Below are 22,971 nucleotides of genomic sequence, written 5' to 3' on the forward strand. Positions count from 1 at the left end.
TACAGTACTCAAGTGAGCATAAAATATTGCTCTGAAATATAGTGGCTGGCCTGGAATATATATCTGATATGCTTTTCCAGTTAACCTGTAAGTAGACACACATTTATACACACACACGGAATTTCATGTGAAGCTGATGAATGAACAGAGTCAACTATTTTGTGCTTTATGGCTTTCTGAGTTCACAGGTGTCTACTGAACAGATTTTGAACCTGGAAAATGAATACTCCAATTACACGAGCCCGGATTTGTGTAAGCGCGTTAAAACCAACAGCCGCACCTTCCCACTCATTCTCTCTGCTATGGAGTTAATGTGACTCCTCTGACTATCTTTCCCTGGGGTGTACAGAGAGCACATGTAGTGGGTACTCCACAGCTTAGACAAAATCCCAGTCTGGAGGGTACTGAGCATTAATTAAGCATCCATATACCACAGAACTTAACCTTTTTTTTTTTTTTGTCTATCATCTTGCACAGCTGCACAGCATGATACACTTGAGATTGTCAGTAATGTCTTTTCCTTTGCAGAGCTTAATTATGTGTGTTGTTGAATGCTAGCATACGCAGAGACAAGCTAAGGCACAGCAACGAAGCAAGTTTTACCCAAATTTGTGGTTTACAATGGTAATACAGAACTTCGAGGCACATATTAAAAATTCTCAACATCTTGCAATTTATTGTAACATAAGTAGTAAACATCTGAATGTGTTTTTACACAGATAACAGTTAGGGCTTGCTACAGCTGTATTTCAAACACTGCTGAATAAAAATGAACCTTTTACAAACCCACCAATCCAATATGTTTTCTTCAAAACAATATTAAGTGTGTGGCTATGAAAACAGAGTGACACATAAAAAAAATTTCAAAAATCATTTGCCACAGGGTAACATTTTTATAACTAGAGGAAAACAAAAAATTATGTACATAAATACATATATTTTTATATATAGCAAATTACAATTTCCTGCGCTGAACATTTATCAAATACACAAGTACTGAACAATACTGGATAGGGTGCTTAGCCACACCTTGTGGTCTCCTTAAATTCCCGTGAGAATGGAAGACAAGTTTCTATGGAGGATGCAACTTGTTCAGTGATGCAAGCTCACGCAAGAATTAAAAAAGTAAAGAAAACAACAAAAAAAAAACCTCAACCCACAGCAGAAATGCCTGACATTTCCAGCACAGGCATCTCTAAGAACAAAATGTGAATGCTCAACTGTTCTTCAAGCACACGCCCTGGCACAGAGTCTGTGCCAGAGAGCTTCATTCTGTATGACAGCGGTCACCTGCCAAAGGTGACAAATTTGGGCAACAAATCTGATGCTCAGCTTTGTCCGCTGGCTTGTCAAAGCCGTCACCTTTCTGATAGACAGACTGGTAGGCGGCAGATCCCCTACAGAAACCGTACCCTTTCTCTTGGAGCTGGGCACCCACTCCCATGACCTTCAGCTAAAAAACAAGGCACTCATCGGTTTTCTGGCCACTACCTTTCCAGAGCTCTAGGAACTGTGGTTATTAGGATGACAGGAGAGGTTGAAAATGGTAACACCAAGCTATTTTTGAGGAGTATGTACACAGTTATTTCGGTTTTGAAAATAGAAAGCATCCATACCACACATTTCATTTAACCTGGCTAGAGATGCTAAGCTCAGGTTCCTAATGCATAAATAACAATCCTTAATGAAAAGGATGACGTAGACTCCATTGGGTTGTAGTGACCTTACCAGAAACTGTCTTCAAAATACTGCAGTTACTAGCTAGGAATAACAGTCCCATTTAGGTGTCCTTTGGAGCACACAATACAAATATTTACGGTATAAAAAGCACTCGGTTGTCTCCACAGTAATTAGTGATGTCTGGAACTTGGGGGATTGTAGATCCAGTCCATTACAATAAGAGTCATACTCACAATCATGAAGATTATGCCAACTATGAGAAAAATTAGAGCCTGCAATTGGAAAATGAAACGGTATTAATAAAGCAAGTGACCCAGCAGACTGCAGTTTATAGACTGTCCCACTGGAACCGCATTTATGTAACACCCAGGGCCTGAGTGTGGGTCATTCTCTGTGGCCTAAGTAATGTCATACAGGGCTACAGGAATCAAAGTTAGTCTTGTGTGAACTTCAGCGCAAGAGAGCCAGGCTTTACAAGGCTAGATCTGAAAAAAACCCCACTTTGTTAATATGAACAATAATACAAAATCTAACAGAGGAACAGTTTTTTTCTTTAAAGCTGACCAATATTCAATGAATTATCATTGTCTCTGATACCAAAAACAGCTTCAGAGTTATTCTTTTTCATCCTCATTAGACAAACAGGTAAGCCCATCTCTCTTCTCTGAAGGCATTTCTGTATATATTCAAGTGACTCAGATGCTTACATTCCCACTTTGCTTTAGCGGGGCTTTAGTTTACTGTAATCTGTCCACACCTAGCAATATTCTGCCTCGCAACACAAAGATGAATATTGTATGTGATCTCAGTGCAGGGTGTGAAATTCTAGATGTGCCTAACACACAGCAACATGAAGAATGAACAGAGAGACATGAACAAATATTCACAGTCTCTCTATACTAACAGTTCCAAAAGTCATCCTCAGAAACCATTTTATGGTAACAAACCTTTTCTTTTATACTTGCAGTATGTATCGGTTGAACTTTCACTTCCATGTGTTTTGTGAGCATGTATATAGATATATATATGTACATCTGTTTACATTATGTGCCTACATATATATTTCATCAATACTTTTCTGACTACATTTTCAAAGGACATCTCCTTGGTGATATTGTTAGATGTGCAGATAGCTATTGATGTTCAGGATGAAAGGTACTGCTGTGGCAGTCCAGCATGATGTGTAAACACATGCCGTGTATAAATGATGGACCTTCATATATGTCTCCTGTAAGTGTATGGATCTATCTCAGTGGGGAAGTCACTATTACTTAATTATCTCTGCACTACAACTTCCTTCTTAACCTTGACCTCACATCTTCCTGTTAATCCACAGCTGACCTTCTAGCATGAACCAACAGCTCCTTATACACTGCCTAGGTGTTATTTCTACAAGTGCAGGTGTTAACTAGAGCTTAGACTGGATTAAATAAATGCCTTTTCCTAGTGATTTAATACACACTTTACCCTAGATGCTTACTGTTGTGTATGAATAGGAGTAGGGTGCTAAAGGCTTTGGCTTGTGAAGCCTGACTCTCCACGCTAAGGTGAATGAAACTGCCGGACTTGTATTTTGAGTGCGACACTACCATTTGCGACACACTGCTGGGCGTTGCAAGTCAAAGGGCCGAGTATTTGTGACCAGTGGAAAGCACACACCCTCCCATCCTTGTGCAGTTGCTGCCAGATCCCTTACCCCAATCTTCTGGGGAGACCTCAGAGGCTCCTTCTTAACAAGCCGCAGGTAGAAGGCAGCAGGGAGGATGAAAATCAGCATCGTAGCAGAAGAGGCACCTGGAAGAGAAAGTGGAGCTGAGTACTGTGCTGACACATAAGCAACATGGTGCTCCTGCAAAAGAGAGCGTGTAGGGAGGCAGCTTTCTCTGTGGACAGCATCCATGCAGAGCTGTGGATGTCCAAACACTTATTTGAGTGCTCAAGGCCTGAAGAGACGCTCGTTGCCGAGAGGATTTTTTTCAACTGGTGTGGCTGTCTGTAATACAGATGTCTGCATGTGAGCTGATCGAGTGGGGATGAACAGGCACTCCCAGGGTGTGATGACCCTGGAAAGCAGGTGTTGAAAACAGGGCAGGTGAGCTGTGCCCTGGAAGTGCCTACTCCTTGAGCCCGGTGGTGGCCCAGGTGTAAAAGCCAGGAGGTGCAAACCAACTCCTTGTGTGGAGTATACGGTATGAAAAAGGCAGAAACCCCACAGAGGAATCTTTCTCAAGGGCATCTGCATCCTTGAGTCCTCAAACAGCTCAGAACATGGAGGCTGCTCATGGACCTCTTTGGTCCGAGGCCAAAACTGAACAGAAGAAAGAGGTAGGGAGAGAACTGTGAATGTCAAAAGAAGTGTGTCACTTTTCTCCTTTTTCTAACATCACAGTTTGGAAGTCAATACATTTTGTCCAGGCTATGGATGCTTGAAAACCAAAGGTGATTTTCCTTTTCCCCACAAGCACTAAATGACCTTTTTGTCAAAATGGGAGTTCCTTACCAGCTTTTATACTGGGATTATTGGACTCCTTCTGCCTCATTCAAGGTAGCAATGAAGTTGGGTAGTGTTTAGCTTTGTTTGTCAGCTGTCTGGGAATTTTTATTTCCCTTTTAACTTTAATCTGTGTTTATATTACTCTACTGTAAGACCCAAACTGAGACTGTAATTCAGTTCATTAATGTAAATATGTTGTGAAAAGGATTAACAGAGTAAACAAAAAGTATTTATAAAACCTACCAATAAATCCAAAGATGTCTTTAATAGTTGGGACAAAAATTACAAGCAGGTTATTAAAAGCAAGAATTACTGCTGCAATCAGGAAATGTCTTATCCAGCTGAATGGCCTTTTGGGAAACAGCAATGCACTGATAGATGAACGGATCTGTAAGATGAAAACCAGAAGGGAAAGTAGAATAGCAATTAATTTATCTTTGCTTTTCACTTTTTTAAAATGATCTATGCTAGTTACTTTTGCTGTAAGAAATTCTGACTGAAGACATGTGTTTTCAGTCTTTGATTTCCTTAATGTAATCTCACTCTGATGCAGGTTTTTGAGAACTGGGTTCACAGTTTAATGCAGAAACTCAAATATTTGCAATGTAGAAGAAAGTCAAGTAAATAGGGTGTAAAATCAGGGACATGAAATCTGTTCAACTGAAAGATGCTAATATCAGCAAAAAAATCCCCCAGGAAACCCCCACTATGAATATAATCTGCAGGCAAAAAAATGCGCAGGTGAAATATGAGTTGCTGTATTCCTGAACCTGATCCCTCTGAAAATCCCACAGGAATTCTGTCATTTACTTTTGTGAGAGAAAGATCATGCTGTTGTTTTACTTCCATTAAATATATACACGTATATGTCCCTCAAAATAAAAGCATATTTTTCAATGCCACATGGAAATTATAATCCTAAAAGCTATTGCAGAGGATCCTTTTAGCTCTGCTGACTTTCTCACGCAACACACAGAGAGGGTTTTTTTTTTACTTTTTCATCAGCAAAGACGGTAAGTAGGAAAAAGTTCAACAGCAAATCCCTTTGGTGGCAGGAGATAATGTTACTCTGAACTACTGTGATTAACTTAAAAGATTTGAAATGTAGAAGTTGAGTAAAAATGTTTTTACACTGCAAAAAGCTCAAAACCCACCTCTGTTTGGTTGTTTTAAAATAGCAGACAACCATTTCTGGATAAGTTTGGCAGTTCAATAAACGTATGGAGTGTTGTCAGACTTGGAGCCCATCATTTGAAAACATAGCATGAATTTTGCATTTTATAGTTTTCAGGTCGATGTGAGCCAATATTAGGAAGAGGGAGACAGGTTGCGAAAATTTTGTCCAGTCCCTGAGTTGGTGTAAAACAGCTTTATTCCACCAAAGAACTGCTTCCTGCGTTCCTGTTCACTAGGTGTCAGCATCTTGTGCATTACTCCTGCTGTGACATTGTCCTTAAAATGAAGCTATCAAACCAAAGTTTTACAGTGATATTTATATTTAATTTTATTTTTTAGCAATGCAATGATTTTTTTTTTAAAAGAATAAACTCTGACTACTTTAAGAAAATACAAATGTGGTAGTGCATAAAAAAAGTAGTTGATACAACTATAACGCTTATTTGGAGTAATTAGATCTGCTGAGCTGGCTGTCCTGATAGGCCATATAAAATTGTTTGATATGCTGGCTTATGAGAACTGGGGAGTTCTTTTAATAGAGCAGTTAGTGCTGGGGTATGTAACTGCTAAGCCTTTGCACACTATTCAGGTATAAAAGTGATTATACAGAAAGCTAAAAAATGCAAAATGCTACATCTGACAGATAGAGGCTTTTGCAATGCCCTGTTTTCCCATCAAGAGCGATCAGTTAGTTAAGAGTGATTTAAGCACTTAGGCACTGGTTTAAACACGACATTTAAGGCAGAGCACTGGGGCACTCTAAGCTAGATGGACTGATCGCTCTGGGTGCTTTATACCAGAACCTTTTCTTTTTTTCTTGGTAGACAACCTTGAACGGTGATCACTGCTCTTAGGCATTTGTCAGCCGGCCTGGAAACAGTACGTACGCAGAGCTCGTGTTTGCATCCAGGACAACGGAGCAACAGGACCCCAGGGTTACGGCTCTCATCGGATGGGAACACTATGGTGTGACGCAGATTGCTGGGAGCCCGCCGGCAGCATGATGCTGGGTTTGTATGTGTCACACAAATGGCACATCAGCCTCCCAAAACTTAATGACCAGGATCAACTATTTTATCCCCTGCTGTGGAGGAGCTCAGGGAAGGCACGAGCGACAGTCCCGTACATTCGGGAGCCTGGAGGTCTGCTCTGCAGGTGAGGATTGATCCCTGAGGAAGGTCAGTCCTCAGGTTTGTTTAGCTGTGCCTTTCTGTCCCTGCTACGGTGGATATTGCATTTTTTCCTGTGAACAGCACCTAGAAGCTCCAAACTTTGCTCAGACATCTGACTATGTCTGAGTCTTGACTGCCTCTGTTTTCTGGCACTTAGCTTCCTGCCCTGTCCATAGACTCAAGCGTGTAAGGTGTGCACAGGGCCTCTGCCCCTCTACTTTGGCAGCCGGGTCTGGCAGTCCTGCACAGCGCGTGGCCTGAGCTGCATGTGTCTGTCTTGAGTTTGGATGCTATAGTAGGTGCCTATGTCTGTATTAGGAAATCTCAAAGTGGTTTCAGTATATCCCCAAGTCTTCAGTACTTACACTGCTGCTCTGATAAATATAGTACAGAGAGCGCCAGAGAGAGCCAGGGCAGTTGTTCCTGATTTATTTCTGATTTATTTATAAAGACTGATTTATTTCAGTCTTTGAACATTTGCAACCCTAACTACCGAAGGTCCTTGCTCTGGTCAAACTGCATATGAGAGAACAGACTCTCCCAAATAAAATCTCAGACTTACTTTTCTTTCATGTTTAAGTCTGTCTGTGCTGAGTACATACAGGCAGTGCTTACGAGCTAACCCTGATTTCAGCTTCGGCAGCTGTGTTACTTACAGGGAAAAGGACAAGGGGCACGGTCAGGGTGACAGCCACCAGCACTGCCAGGCGAACTGACAGCAAGAGCGTGTCGAAGGTGTACACTTTGGTGTACGTATGAAGTAGCTCATCTTCAACTTCTCCTATGAAAAGGAAACAGAAAAGAGTTAAATCACTTAAGCAATATCTGCACATGCAAAAGGATCTTTATACTGCAGCCAGATAAGATTAGCTTTGGCCCAGCTGCTGTCATCAGATACATGTTATGGGCTAGGCACGAAGGAGGAATTTTCCCAGCATGACCAATACAAGTCCATCATTCAGAGACGATGAGGGTAATACAGCTCTGAGGTGATGCTTTGTACTCCAGTATCTCAAATGACTTTCTCAAAGTCATTAAGTGGATGTGGAACCTGAGGTAAAAATAATTTCTCTGATATGAAATGGGAAACAATTCACTGAACTGGGAACAGCTCCCTTCGACCTCCACCCAGGTGTCCCAGCTCTCAGACAGAGCCCTCTTGCCCGGGCGATAGAGAGCAGATTGTGCCATGTCATTCACTTCTCTGCTGTAACAGAGGAACTAATGAGGTAAACAGAGGTGGCGTTTGCATAAAACGGTGTGCTAATACAGGGGCTACTCTGTTTACCTACCGGTTAGTCTAGCTTATCCATATTTTTTTTACACTAGAATGATTTGCACCTGTTTTTCAGCATAGGTGAAGCTGAATTAGTGGCGTCAGAGCCAGGATGGGTAGCGCTTAATAGTGTCATGTAAAACTGTTGAGCACTCGAGTATTTTTAGTACGGTCCCTCTTGGCCTTTGCCAAGACCCGAGTTTACAGCAGGCTGTAGTCTTTCACAAAACCAGGAGATACACAACTGGTCCCCCGAGTAGGTGACCCCAAGTCTCTCACAGATGAGGGACTTGTGGCCTGACAGCTTATTCAGTCCCTTATTAATTATCAGCTTATTAAGTCCCACTGCTTATTCAGGTATTATGTTTCAATAATGCTTACACCTGGATTCAAGTCCACAGAAAATACATGAACATTTGAGCCTCAGCGTGATAGATCCATCTCACCTGCTTTAAAAGGAGAGGGAAAATTCTGCAGAGAACAGGGCTTTGACCTACCATAGAAGGTAAGGTATCCAAAGAGGGCAGCCAGAAGATACATGATAAGCATGCCAGTGATGGAGATATTTGAAACATTTTGCATCCGCTTTCGGGAACGACTGAAGTAGGAGAGAGAGAGAGAGAGAGAGTAACAGTGCTATTCTTATAAAACCTCTACTTGTACAAGAAGTACCCTGAAAAGTCTTAGCTCTACTGACGTCCCCTCACTGGCTAGTAAGTTCATAGCAACTGTATTAGTTATATGGAGCTCTTGAAGCTTCGCAACTCTGTGAAGAACAGCACAGACTTGTAAAAGTGTGTTGAAACTCCATTTCTACTGCTTGCTTAGTGACAACATATAAATGTGCCATGTTATTTTGTATATCATTATTTACATACTAACAATCCCAAATGTTGTATTTTAAATAAAAAACAGAGTGGATAAAATTACAGGGCTGGTAATAATAATAGACAAGAGCTTTCAGTCATCTCTATTTGAACACACCCTTATAACTATATTGGGCTGTTCTGCACGTTCAAGAACCTCCTGCAGGTCAAATCCTTTCTTTAGAAATCCTTTTGTTAAAGATTTGGTGTAAGAAAATCTTCAGCATATAGGACCTGGAAACAGGTTCCCAAGTCATCTGAGAATTTTTATTTCTTCTGAGGTTAAACCTGCTGAAATAGGAGGTAATGGGTCTTGACCTCCTTGAGTTTTGCAGCACAACCTCCTGTAATGTAATTCTTGCTGTTGAACAAATGCATTTTCTTAGCCCTTCCCAACTGTCAACTCTGTGCTTATTTAAGCAAGTGTATTTGATTTTTGGTATTTGATAAGCAAAATAGGCTGGGTTAAGAGCCTATGTAAGACACCCAAACCTGTGGCATCCTAAGAAACTTTAAGAGTAAGCAGCAGCTGACCCAGACACAGAACTCATTAAGATATTTTTAGAAACCAGAATTATCCATTTCAGTGCAAACAAGTTCCCCAGTATATTTCACATCATTCGAAGGACTGTCCAGACTCCTCCTTTCCTAAGTATATATTGATCAATGCAGCTATCTGAACAGTGGTTCTTTGTCACCAGTACCTGACTATTAGGTGAAAGCAAAGCCAATATCTGCTTACTATGGAAAGCAATAAATCATTAACCAGTGGGTGTCTACACACTGGCAATCAAGGCAGAACATGTAGAAAGTGATCTCTAGCTATGGTTAACTGGAAGTATGGGACAAAATTTAAGAACCTTACTCTTTCAGTTCACTGTATATTGGTAGCACCTCAGGGTGGCATACGAATGCAAATGCCAGGATGGGTATTGCATAGGCAGTCTGTAAAATAAAGCTCCCATTAGTAAGAATGGTCACTGCTGTACCTCTGACTTTTGGCAGGCAGCAGTTTAGCTGTGGTACAAATGGCTAAAGACAAAGTCTACAGAACCTCCCTTACCCGTGAGTTGAATACAAAGTATTTTGGCTGACACAGGTCACTACTGTCGCTGTGTGCTTCATATTCTACACCACTTTTGGGGGAGGTATCTTTTGGCTCCTCAAGGCCCGGCAAGTGCCCAGCTGTGTTGTCCATCATGAAATTCACACCGGAACCGAGAGACTCATTTGGTAACATGACCAGGTGCATTGGCACTGTGTTGTTGGTGGCAGTCCAGTTTTCAACGCTGTGGTCCATGATGGGGAGAGGGCAGGGTATTTGGGATTTCTTGAAGATTACCTACAAAAGAGTAGACAATGATGTCATCAGTAGAGTGCCACCATAGGAGATTACAGTTACACCCATGATATGCCAACAGAAATATAAACAAGCATACAGACAAGAGAGGGGAAAGAGTGGGAGCAAGAAATCAAGTGCTATCACTTATGCTTCTCCAGCAAGTATTTCTTGTTACTCTGCCTCTGCTGTTGTCCTGCTTCGTTCTTTATTCTCAAGTGTTGGTTTTCAGGCTGATCATTTTTATTCTGGCTTTGTTCAGAAATAGGCCTGTTGATTTGATTCCCTTGCAGATGCTATTCTAACATCCACATTAAATTGTTACAGTAAGAAATATAACAGCATTGCACAGTTTACAGGCTCTGTCTTTGCTTAGAGACAATACTCAAACAGTCACCTACCACACTGACAAAGAAAACCATACAGGTCAGTGAAAACCCACTCGTATAACCAAGATAACCTGTGAAGCAAGAAAAAAAATACACAGTTCAGTTACATATAATTCACAATCATAATAGAAATAAGAAGTGAGGTTAAGTGGGGCATTAATCTTACCTAAACTCTTTAGAAGGGAGAGGGGAAGAATAATCCCAACTGTTACGAGTATGACGAGGTAGTTCCCATTTAGGTACCATTCTCTAAAGAGGAGGAATAAAAAATAACAATCATTATCATTGATATCAAAGTGGAAAAATTTCATGTGAGGTTCAGGTTGGGCAAAGGTACCTACCCAGAACTCTCCTCAAGTTTCATAAATGCTCTGATCACTTCAGGAAGTTCATATTTAATAATAAAGAGGTAGCTTGACATTGCTGAAACAAACAAACAACCAAACAACCACCTTCAGAAAAAACAATGTAGTTCCACAAAAAATAATTTGTTTTAAAAAAAAATAATGCTGCATGAGAAACATATTATTTGGGGAAACTGCTAAATAGAGAGTTTTGTTCAAATAACAGTGTCATGAAATAGATGGTATGTTCCCTTGACGTTATAAGCATGTCCTGAATGACATCTAGCATTCAGTATCAGAATACAATACAGTTATTACTGAATTAATAACATGCTCAAATCACTGTTTTGATGAAATTTACACTCTTAACTTTTCCTTTTGTTTTTCTGTTGTAAATGTTGGTTTTCCAATGGACACTGTGCATTCACATGCTGTAGTAACTTTAGTTGTTACTGCCTCTGAATCTCTTAATCTACCTTATCCCTTCTATTTTCAGCTATTTTCTTCCAATACACTACCCTGTATAAAAAAAAAAGATATCAAGATATCAAGTTATCAAGATTCCCGATGGAAGGGTGGACTTCTATACATTTCATTTACATGTACTGCCAGAAAGCACGATTTGTTCAGTTATTTTACGCTGGCCACAGAGAGGTCTCTGGAGACCTATGGATCAATCTAGACAGAAGGTTGAAAACCACTGGACTAGAGGAACAACTGTTCCTCTCTAACAGGGAAGCATATTTCCTTCTTGTATTCAACCACATTTGATATCCAGGCTTGAGGAAGGAAAGGAGGATGATGGAATAGGATCTTTTATGAACATAATCAAAAAGTCTCTTGCAGTAGAGAGATGTGAACCACCTCTGGCTGGGTAGCAAAGCTGTCGATGGAGATTTGCAAAACATACCAAGTTCCAAGAGAGATAGGACAAAAAATCTGCATACATTTAATTGACCAATGATGCATTTAATTTGTATTTCAACTACGTCTCCTTAAGAAATATGGAAAAAATTACAATGTCCCCTGAGCTTTCACATATGGTGTTCTCCAGTCTCCTAAAAGGCTTCTTCCAGAGTAGTAAAAGGAAATAATCTTTGTTGCATAAAGTGCACTCCTACCCCTACTGCTTACATCGGTAAGTAAAGTCTCCTGTTCTGAGAGGATAGAGGTTTCTGGATAGATATTTCACAGGAAGTATCTGTGTGGATCAATACTTTCAATAATCGCTCTTAAACAGTCAACATCTTAGAGAGATCACAACCCAACTGTCATTTCAAGGAGAGAATTCAGCTGGAAAATGAACTACTGAAGAGCCTTTTATGGAGAAGTCAGAACCATGTGCTTTTCCTTTTAGGTGGGATTCATCTGTTCTAAGTTGAAGCAGATGATGTCTAGTCTAAGCTGTACTCAATGAAGAGAAATGTCCAACTCCTTAAGGACAGTCAGCCAAGCAATTTTAGCCATCACTGAAGGCTCTTCACTGGTCACGGAGACATTCCAGGCAAGTAGCTTTAACCAGACACTGAAGTGTCAGATAGCTGAAACAAGGCAAGATGAATTTCTCCTGCCCTTCCTTATTACAATATTGTGTATACTGTACCTGCCTTAACTCTGATGCCTTTTAGTCCAACAGAGGAAAGAAAGCACTTATGTTCTGTACAAAAGCATGAGAAATTAGAAAACACTTTTCTAAAAACTTTTGCCCCTTACCTCCAATGTTCTGCATTGTAACTGAAATGAAAACACCACACTTCCCAGGCCAGCCAAATGCCTTTTCTCCCAGTTTTTCATATATTAGTGATCCTGAAAAAAACCCCAAAACAAAAAAGAAACATGGGCCACTGCATTGGACACGCTTGATGAGTTGCATTCCAAGGTAAAATACACGCATGCAGTAGGGGCTCTTAGTCAGTCACAGCCTGATCCTCATACCTCCTTCTTTCGATATCTTCAGTAAGAGGTGGACTGAGTAGAGTGACAGTATTGCTACGCTGAGCAGCAGAACTCTGCAAGGCAAAGTAGAAATCAGAATCCGAAGCAGAACATCAGAGGCACTCACTTAGTTTGAATGTACACTTGCTCATTTTCATGAAATTCAATGTGTAAATAGTTTTCAGCAAGTTTGTGCTTTGGACTCCTAGCGCAAAAAGCTAAGTGTCAGCTGTAGCTTACTCATGAGTGCAGTTGCACCTTATATGCTCCAGAAGGCTCTCAATGCTTGTTTAAGTCCAGGTAAGTGTCAATCCTGTATTATTCCTCAAGGACAGAATTTTACATCTTAAAAAGACCCTACTAAAGTCAGGTCTTTGGTCTCTTACCTATTCACTAACGTCTCATTTTAGTCTGTGTCCTTACACAGAGATGTCAGAAAAACTCCAACCCAAACCATGATTGTGACAGCTTCACTGCCAGCTCCTGGCTAGTCACTGCTTTTGAGTTCTGCCACGTCATTGTGAAGTTGTGGTGTTTAGCTTGAGATGCCCACTTTGCAAAGTAGATTAGAAATCTTGCATAATGCTAAAGCGTGGCATGACATTGGAAAACCTTGGAGCACTTGCACTTCAAGCCTAGTCTGCTTGAAGGTACTGGTGCCTGAATTCATTAATTCTCATTATGGCTATGTTCTTTCCACACAACTTTTGCATCCTATGATTTCAGCTATCTGCCGCTTGCAAACTGCTGGTGAAAAATGTAGCTTAGTATGACATTTTCAGGGCACAACACTGCAGGCAGCATATCTTATTACCATAACTGTCTTGTCATCAGCCTGCACAACTGCTGGTGCAGAAGGGGATGTGATGATAACATGACAGAGCTAGGAAATACTGATGTGCCTTACTCCATGGCTGAACAGGAGGTTGTGCCCACACCTTCCACTACGCTGAACACATAGTTTGGTATAGATATGGGAGACATTGACAGTCAAGTTCATAAATGCATTACAGTCTAAGAGGAGACATAGGCCCAGAGGCCAGGTGATGGGCACCAGACCATCACAATTTTCTCTCAAGTTTATTTCTCCAAGAGAGACAGACAACTACAGACTTCATGTAAGCAGGGTTGTCTTTCATGCTTTGGGCTCATGCAACATGGTAAAGGGGGATCCTGCCTGAGGTTGCATTGTATCCAGCAAAGATGGCATCTGTCTTGATCAGGGGCACCCATGCAGTTGCTATTCAGAGATATGGTCTCTATGTCCTGACACATGCGGTGTGGTGAATCAAAGCCATCCTGATTGCACTTCCTAAGTCATACCAGGCAGCAGAAGTGATGCTCTGGTGCATGCTCCATGCCATTGCAAACCTCCCCCACGGGAGAGGAGGATGTAATGGGAACTTCTGGAGAGCTGCTGAGTTTTAGGAGCCCTCCTTTTGCCTTCACCCTGTAGGACATCTTCCACCACAAGAGCACTTGGGCAACATGAGAACAGCAAATTACAAAAATTTAGACGATGCCACCAACATCGTCTAAATTAAAATTAATGTCCAGGAATTTCCATTTAGTAGATGGAGTTTTTCTGTCCCACTAACGCAAACGTCATGATCTGTGAAAACAGAAGAACCTCTGGCAAGTGGATGCATGTCATGGGGGTAACAATATCCCCACACAGTTTTGTACTTTTAAATAAAACTTCCTCTACCAGAAGGGAGAATGTTCTCATGCAGAAAGTATGGAAGTAGAACAGAAAAGAAAATGAGCTGCGAGGTGGAGATGTCCTTTGGTTTTGCTGGTTAAGACTCCACAAGGTTGCTTTAGCATCACTCCTTACTTTAGCACTGCTAACAGAGCTAATGCCATTAGGCTCATATCAGATTTTTTTTAGCCACCCGTGTGAAAAAACAGAGCCTGAAAAATAAAGATATTACAAAGGTAACGTTGCTTTCCCCTAGTGAGGTTTCATGTATCAGAGTTTTCTTTCCAGCAATAGTTTATGGCCATACTAGTTAGTACAAGTGCTCAGAGAAAGTTGGGGGAAAAAAAACCAAATTCCTACATTTTTTCAGACCCTAATGCAGTCAATTTTAGATCTGGGTTCCATTTTTGTATCTGCAAATTCTATATCTAAAGTGTTCGAGTGCAAGTGCTGGGAAGTACTTATCCAGGACAGCATTTGCATCAGCAATTAATTTTCAGTTAAAAATTCTACTGGCAAAACAGCAGGTGTTTCTTAGCAACTAGAAGCTACATGTAGCATTTCAAATGCTGTTTCCGTTGTAGTGACACAACCTCCAGAAGAAAGAAGCTGTATAGAGATAGCCATGCAGCCTCATTTAAAGGCTTGTTAGATTTCAGTAATATAAAACAATGGCCTATTGTCATACAGTACTGTCGTGCTTTATTCCAGCCTAATGGGAGAACTAAGATTAAGGCTTCAGTTAAAATTAAAACTAGTTATTAAAAAAGAAAATAATTTTTTTTTGGTACAGTCTCTCTAATTTGACAAAGTTAGCCATAGATTAAAAAACTTCACATGGCTCTGTTACTATCAAACCCCATTTTGTATAGGTACTATATGTCAGCCACGTACCATTGCTGTCATCTGTGCACATTGAGTACAAATAGACTTGAGGGAGCAACATTAAATCTGAATAAATCTGTGAATGCCTTTGCATTCAAAGCATACTGCTATTTCGGACATATTGAATATTCTTCTTCCATTTCTATATAGCTATTAGATAGTTGGGATGATGTAAATATATACTTTATGGGTGATTTATTTAACTTGTTGAATTGCCATACTGAACCAGCAAGATTGCTGTTATTTTAGGATCAGTACACTGTTCTTCCTCTCTGGTTTTTGACTGCACAGTATCAGTTCACAGTTGTGTTCCTGACACAAAACAGAGCTAAAATAAAAAAAAAAAAAAGGTTTGTCAGCAGTGGATGGTTCCTTGCGGTGCAGCTAAAATGTTTTCATTACAGATGATCTTACAAAACTTTTCAGCTAACAAAACAAGCTTAACATACCTCTCTAACCACAAAAACTTTAGCTCCAGCTCACTGCTTATATTCTGTTTGTGTTTCTTTCTATGTACTTACACAAAAAGGATAATTCCAGTGTTGGCCATGGCATAGGAGAGCCCTAAGATGCCGCTGCCCATAATGGCATTGCTGAGGTTGAACGAGGACATTCCAAAAGAAGCTCTGCCCCGGTGCTGTTGGGAGCAAGAACAGAAAATGGCAATTAATTTGCATTTTACCGAGCACGCCACGCTAATTACCATCATTGCTGGTTTTCCCTGTATTGCTCCCTCAATCCTTAGAGGTGGACCCTTGTCAAGGTTCCTGAGCCCACAGGCGCTTGCCACCGTAAGAACTCTCTTTTACCCCCCCAACCAGCTGCGCTGGTAGGTGTTTGCCTCTTCCCACTCTCCCCTGGTCTCGTCGGGGAGGAGGGCTGCATCCCCGACAGGCGGCTGAGGTGACACGGCCACAACTGGCCGTGTTGGCTAGGCTGAATAGGAATACCTGCTGTTATCTAATAGATTTCCCAATTATCGAATTAACAAATTCAGACGATTTTAAAAATTAATCCAACAGATTTTTTTTTTTTTTTTCCCCCTCCAAGTAGGACATGCTTCTTTCTTTGGGGAGCTAAAGGTGGGTCTGGGGGAGAAAAGAAGGAAGCGCTGTGTGGCTCGGGCTGGAGGCAGGAGAGTGGGAGAGGACAAAAAACCAGGAGAGGAGGGATGGTGTGTGAGGGAGTCCCATCTGCCACAAAACGGAAAAGGAAGGGGGGCTATATGGCTTTTAATTTTAGCTTGCAATCACAAATAATGTTTTCTTTTTTATTTGAACAATCCTAATAAAACCTGTAACATGACCAGTAAAACAATGCCTTTCTTTGCATCAAATTCAGGAAAACTTTGAATAAAGTTAAATCATGAGCAGAGACATACCCCCCACCCCCCCCCCCACCCCGGGAACCGGTGCTGTGCTTCCATTTGCACATGGAACTGCCTAAAAGTCATGCTGAGCATGTAATGTTCAGCACTGTAAAGGTAAGCATGAATGTCCCTTCTTTAAAGGGATGTGGATTCATTTACACTGGTGCTGGAAACAACATGAGCACACACGCACCAAGGCCCAGCTCTACATCGATATAGGACCATCAAAGTTTCTCTGAACCAAATCTCCTGTCTGAAATATGGGTGCAGACCCACCCCTGGCTGAATGTCTTGAGTGAGATGACAAGGGTGCTGCTGAAGTCCAGGTATGATCTCAGGAATTTTTCCAATTACTTGTGAAGGAAAGACCCAGTTTTACTTGCAAGGCAACAGAAAGGGTTTGCTGCACTGTTAGAAAATGTGTTTACTATTCCAAAGCCAAGATTATGCTGATCAAGCTCCAGAGTAACTTTGTTCACTGCAACTTTTGGGAAAAGATTCAGATCAGTAAGATTTACTTTATAATTACCCTTAGAAATGAATAAAACTTACATATTCTTCATTATATTCTTCCAATTTCTTTTTACCCAGATACACATTTGTAAGGAACTTCTGACTTTCTGCATCATCACTAGCAAATGGACTGAACACAAAGAAAAATAATAAAATATTAGATAAGGCTTATGAAGCATATTATGTTCAAGCAGTTCCTTTTGTCATTAGTGGAAACTTTCCTTTGACATTGCAATGAACATTTAAAAATCCTTCAGAAAAACCCCCTTCTTTTCTCCAGTAAGATTCTCATGTCCAATGGCATGTTTAACAGAATTTGCCTTGGAATTTAGTTTTAAAACCAGTAATGTTCAAATTATATCTGATTGCAGATGTTGGAAAGTAACAATTCCTTACTGCCAGCAGTGTGCTAAAGCTGAGCACGTACTTCACATCCGAGGAACAAAGCGCTTTGCAACTGCCCTGTTGGAGATAATGCGCCGGGGGGGTGTTCAGCAAACCGAGAGCTGGAGGCCGATGGCTGGTTTTGAGATGACTTTCTCAGGCCACCCAGGTGGCTGGTGCAACGGTGGGTCCTGCTGGCGATGCCTGAGGGTGGGCCGTCCCTGGAGGAGCACTGAGCTGCTGCCCTCCATGCCTTGCCCTGGAAAGTGTTCCCCCCTCTCACCGTGCTCAGGTTGCACTACCCTGAGAACATATTAATTTACATGTGTACTATCTGAGTGGAGTGGCTGGAAATTGCCAAGCGGGCGCTCGGGGCTGGAAGCCTGCAGAGGTCAGTCCAGGCGGTAGCTGGCAAGGCGGGACCCGGGCTGCCCCTGCTGCGCTGGGCACGCTGTCCTCCAGGGAGCCGAGCAGGGAGGGTCCGTGCGGTGGGAAAACGCTAGCTAAACAATCAATCAATCACACTCATTTCCATGTATTAGCTAGGAAATGTTTTCAGTCCCAGATGCCATTAGAGAAACTTGTTTTTTGATTACTGCTTTCTAGTTTTAACAGAACAGCCTTCCCATTTAAATGCTTACCTCCCAATTGCAGCCTTTTCCGACTCAACCAGCTCCGTGTAGTTATCTTCGAGGCTTTCCCCGCTGTTGCTCTGATCATCAAGTTCGATGTTGACTTTTTGCAGCTCCATGCGATCCATTAGAGTGGTCAGCGCTTTCCAGCACACACACTCGCTTCTTCAGGGTAAACAGCACCGCACCGTCTGCCTGCGGGTCCTCTCTACCATGTGGGGACTGCCAGAACACTCTGTTCTGCAAACAAAACACAACAAAACTCATTAGAGTTTTCCTCAAATTAGACAAACCAGTGTGAATCATTGGGTTTCTGTTTGTTCTTTGTAATAGCATTAAGAGGGGAAACTGTTGCAGACTGGGAAAATTCTGGGCAAGCATAATGTCCCTTTATATGCCAGCACTCGGCCCTTCTGCCTCCCTTCAAATGGTAAAGAGTGCAGGGACCACTGGATGCACAATGGGTGTCCAGAGTCTGGAAAAATTACAAAGCCAGAAGAAAATAATTGCTTGAACTGCAGCTTTTGAACTTCTAAGGGATGGTGATGCAGAAGTGCTTGCTGTTAGAAATGAAGGGAGCATATCAGGGCTTTTTCTACCACTGCCTCAAAACATACATACTGTTAAGGCAAATACTCAGTGTTTTGAATCATAAGATTAATGTTGTCACAGATTTAAATGTTTTGAAGATTTGTCCCTTTCACTGAGATCTGACAGAGGTGAGCATCTCTGTATGATCACTTCTTGGATAATTCGGAGGTGCAATTCTGATACAGCTGTTTCTAGTATTCAGTATATCTGTGTTTAATTCTTACTTGTCCCATGACTAGAAGCTCTGTCTCACACAGGATTATTACACGGATATAAGACTATGTTTACCCTTGTTAGAAAAATTCCTGCCTTTTAAAAATCATATGAATAAATGCTCAACTCGTTATTTCTATATGGTCCAAAGGAAACCGTACAAACCAAATTTACAAGGAGGACTTCACCTCCGGGATTTTAGCAGCTTTATGTTACAGTCTCATCTGCAGATACATGTTTACATTGATTTGCTCATTCCCAGATTCAAGAGGAAAACACTGTGCAAGAAACTTCGCAGTTTTACAGTACTTTCCCCTTCCCAAAGATATTCCTTGATGCATTTTGTATTTCCATTTCACAGCTGAGGAGACAAAGGGGCACACCGGTGAAGGGAGCGAGCACAGACCAGACACCCGTTGCTGGCACACCTGGGGCCGTAATCGCAGACCCCTGGCACTCTACCTGCTACCTTGCCATCACACACACTGGCTGGATCCATTACATTTTTCATAAATATCCGATGCTACATGCAGCCCAGTGCAGCGTAATAACAATATCAGAAAACACAACAAATAATTTCTATGTCTGGCTCTCTGTAACACTAAATGTGCAATTATTTAATAGCCTTTTTCCTGGTTTTGCATTCATAGATGTAGGTCCTTGCTCAATGACCAGACCTTTACTATCCTCTGCTACTGATCACACGCTGTTCTTAAGAACATCTACAAATGTATTTGTAGTGGCAAAATGTTAGAGTGCGTGTGCTTAAAATGTAAATGTAAACTTTAAATACCAATCCTGGAGGCTAAAACTGACCCTGGGCCAGAAATGAAAGTCAGCTTCCTTGCTTCTCACTAAAAACATTCACCCAGACCAGACAACTGAAAAGGAAAAGCAATATCACAGTGCATTAGGAGATTTCCTACCAGAGAGCGTGGCTGTGTTTACTCCTTTCAGCTGCTGCGCAGGGAGTGTGCGTGAGAGGACGAGTGACTCGGGCATCGGGGCAGAGCCGCCGGCACTCGCATTCCAGCGACCGGGGACTTCTGCCCATTCGGGATATGAATAACTCCGGGAGACAAAAAAATAATAAAACACCCCTAGCAGAGCCCTCCCAACTGTGGTTTCATTCACAGAACCGTCTTCATATGCAGACGTGTCTGAGGAACAGAGTCCTTCCAATTCCTGATGCTTATTTTTAAACTGTGGTGTAAAACTTAGGCAGACGAATCTGACTGCTCTTAGCCCTGTTCTGGAAAGGGTAAAATCTCCACTGTGCGCGCTGCCTAGCGCTTGTCAGAGAAACATCTTTTCCAGAAGTGGCAGTCCAAAAAATACAGATCTTCAAAGAGTTGGGAAACAGAGGAAAAGTAAGCAAAAAAGTTGCCAGGAGTTAAGTTACACAGAGATTAGGCTGAGGAGGAAAGTCTGTGCAGCACAGCAAACACACTTTGGAAAGGGGAGTAAAAATTGACTGGAAATGCATGTTACAGCATAAGAATCATGTGGACATTGTCCTGTCAAACATTTACACAAGTAATCTGATTTATGGGTGTCATCTCAAGAGGCTGTAGAATTACTTTATGAAGCAGTGATTTTATTTTATTTTATTTTAATTTGTGAATTCCTAAATGTCTTCTGCTGAAGGTGAAAGCCTCAGATGGCAAAATTAAGTCTGTTGAGAACCTGGTTTCTTGCAGTTGGCACTTTTTAGTAAGCAATTGGTAGAGTTCAAGGGGTCTGCGGACCATGAGTTGAAAGCCCATGGCATAAATGTGGGCAGGATGAGACCTATGAAACAGGTCAGCATTAGATTTGAATCCTGCAAGCACTAATAACTGTAATTGCAAGCAATGGTGGCTTTGAACTTCAGCAGAAATTGGCAGAGATGGTCCTTAGTTGGTGGAAATCCATTTCTTCAGGTTGCTAACGCTGCAGGTACCAAAGGGTTTGGGAGGATATTGAGGTACCGGCGGTGCGCGCTCCCCACGACTAACGTAGAAGGGGCAGACCTGCCACCCCTTCACCTGAGGAGGAAATGGGGTAGACCTGCGCCTCTTGGGTCGCTGCTCAACCTGCGAGATGTCATTTAGAAAAAGGAGGACGCGCTAGCTGGCTCTGTTTTAAACTAAGTGCTGGCTACAGCCGCACGCTGTACCGTGGCCAAGCCCACTGCCAGGGCTGGCAGGTGGGTGCTCGGATTCGCCCCTGTAGGGGTTCGTGCCGGCTGGACCTCTGCTCCTGGGTGATGGCCAGGCACCAGGGCAGTGATGGCATGACAGGGCCCTGCCAGAAGCTTAGCTCATGATATTGGAGGAGAAACACCAAAGTTCATCTGCTTTAGCTTCCCTGGGATTTAATGCTTTCTGCTGCAGAGTTCTGAATTTGGTACCTAAGCCCTGTTCAAACACCCAAAGCCATCGTGACCTGCCCAGCTTCCTCTCCCTACAGAGGAATTTTGTAAGTTTGGAAGTAAACAAAAAGCTCTCCACTTCTTTTTCCTTCCCTTCAGTTAAAATCAATAAGTTTACATACAAGTTTACATACGAGAAAAATCTCTTAGGTCTACAACGTTCCTTAAACTTGGCTTCAATACGGTGATGGTTTTGCTGCCTCCTGCGGCATTTGGCTGAACAGAAAAGATTTCTTTTAAAGTATGGCATTAAAATGGAAATACTGGTTGCAAAAGAGATTCATCTATTATTAGAGGGAAGATATTTATCCCTATAAAACTATTTTTCTTTTCAAGTATAGGATACTGTTCTGCATCATTTATTAAATAACAGTTTTCAGAAATGACTCAGAAAATGATGAAATTTTTGGCATCTGATTTCACAACGTTATTGATTTCTATCCAGTCTGCAGTTCGGACACTAAGAGAATAGGCAACCATTGGGCAAATAATGCCAGGTCACAGATGTGACTAACATTTTCATGGATTTTTCAGTATCAAGATTTGTAAGCTCCGCCATGGTATCTGATTTAGCAGATTTTGCCAGATTCTTCATCTTCGTGACGGTAAGTTTATAATATTATTGTCTGCACAGCTATTTCAAAATGAAATAAGTGTTGTCGCTGTGAAATAAACAATTAAAATGCAAAGCCTTCTTTCACAAGTTCATTTATTTACAGGAATTTTAGCCAAGTAAATCAAGAGCCTTGAAAATTCTCAGAAGCTAGCCGAGGGCTGCACAGGAAAGCAAGCGTTCATTTCTTAATTGCCTGGTCAATTTTAAACACCTTTTGCTGCTTTGGTTGCTTAGGTTTTAATTTGCTGTACGAAAGAAAAAAAAAAAAAGACTAAATTTCATTCCTGAAGAAATACCAAAGATACGTGCCAATATAAATTACCATGTCAGTAAATCTTAAGGAGCCCATCCTTCACATTGCACTTATATTTACAGATTAATTAAATTTCTAGTTCTCATTTTTTAAAGATGTGGCCAGTATCTAAAATACATTGATCAAACATTGTAAAGAAAAAAAAGTTTTAGGTTTACCTCTGAGCCAAGCAGGTTTTCTTCCTCCCTTGCTAAGCAGGTGAATATCTTTTAGGAATTGCACCTGTAATGAAAAGTTTGCTCCTGTGCAACTTAGAGCAGTTGGACAGTGATTTAAAGACAAATGGGAGTGTATCAGATGAGCCAATCAACAGCTGCTACACCCCAACAACTCCCTTTGACAAACCTGCGTCAGCTCTTTTAAAAAAAAATGAAGGGGGGGAAAAAAAAAAAAGAAAGGTAAATCAGTTTATTGGAGCACACTGAGGGCAAACATCTCAGTTACCAGAGCTATTTGCTCTCTAAGCTTAGCCCTGTTACAAAACGCGTATCCACAGAATGCTTCACGCAGGCTGGATCACGCTTTCACTTGATAGTCTTGATTTTTGAATGATGCCTGTGCACTAAACTTGTGCACTACTACTTGCACAGTAGTAATAAGCCTGGAAAATGGGACCCGGGAGAAGGGCTCCCACACTGCTCTTACCTCTGTGTCTACAGAGCTACATGG

General features: G+C 41.5%; 1 protein-coding gene across 2 annotated transcripts; it reads right to left on the minus strand.

The window, feature by feature from the left end:
• Positions 1-649: 649 nt before the first annotated feature.
• Positions 650-22,568, minus strand: SLC38A4 (solute carrier family 38 member 4). Of its 2 annotated transcripts, none has more exons than XM_010301485.2 (16): positions 22,461-22,568; positions 18,166-18,396; positions 17,180-17,270; positions 15,780-15,895; positions 12,672-12,745; positions 12,450-12,542; positions 10,734-10,815; positions 10,559-10,641; positions 10,405-10,463; positions 9,728-10,006; positions 9,530-9,609; positions 8,296-8,396; positions 7,179-7,303; positions 4,418-4,562; positions 3,377-3,474; positions 650-1,952 (listed from the first exon to the last, which is right to left on the minus strand). In XM_010301485.2, the coding sequence occupies exons 2-16, from the start codon at positions 18,282-18,284 to the stop codon at positions 1,851-1,853; spliced, it is 1,647 nt and encodes a 548-aa protein (XP_010299787.1). In that variant the 5' UTR covers positions 18,285-18,396; positions 22,461-22,568; the 3' UTR covers positions 650-1,850. The 2 variants fall into 2 exon arrangements, with proteins under 2 accessions (XP_010299787.1, XP_075601374.1); XM_075745259.1 differs by lacking the exon at positions 22,461-22,568 and adding an exon at positions 19,887-20,003.
• Between the last annotated feature and the right edge of the window lie 403 nt (positions 22,569-22,971).

Source organism: Balearica regulorum, chromosome 1 (genome assembly GCF_011004875.1).
Source record: "Balearica regulorum gibbericeps isolate bBalReg1 chromosome 1, bBalReg1.pri, whole genome shotgun sequence".
Lineage (NCBI taxonomy): Eukaryota > Metazoa > Chordata > Aves > Gruiformes > Gruidae > Balearica > Balearica regulorum.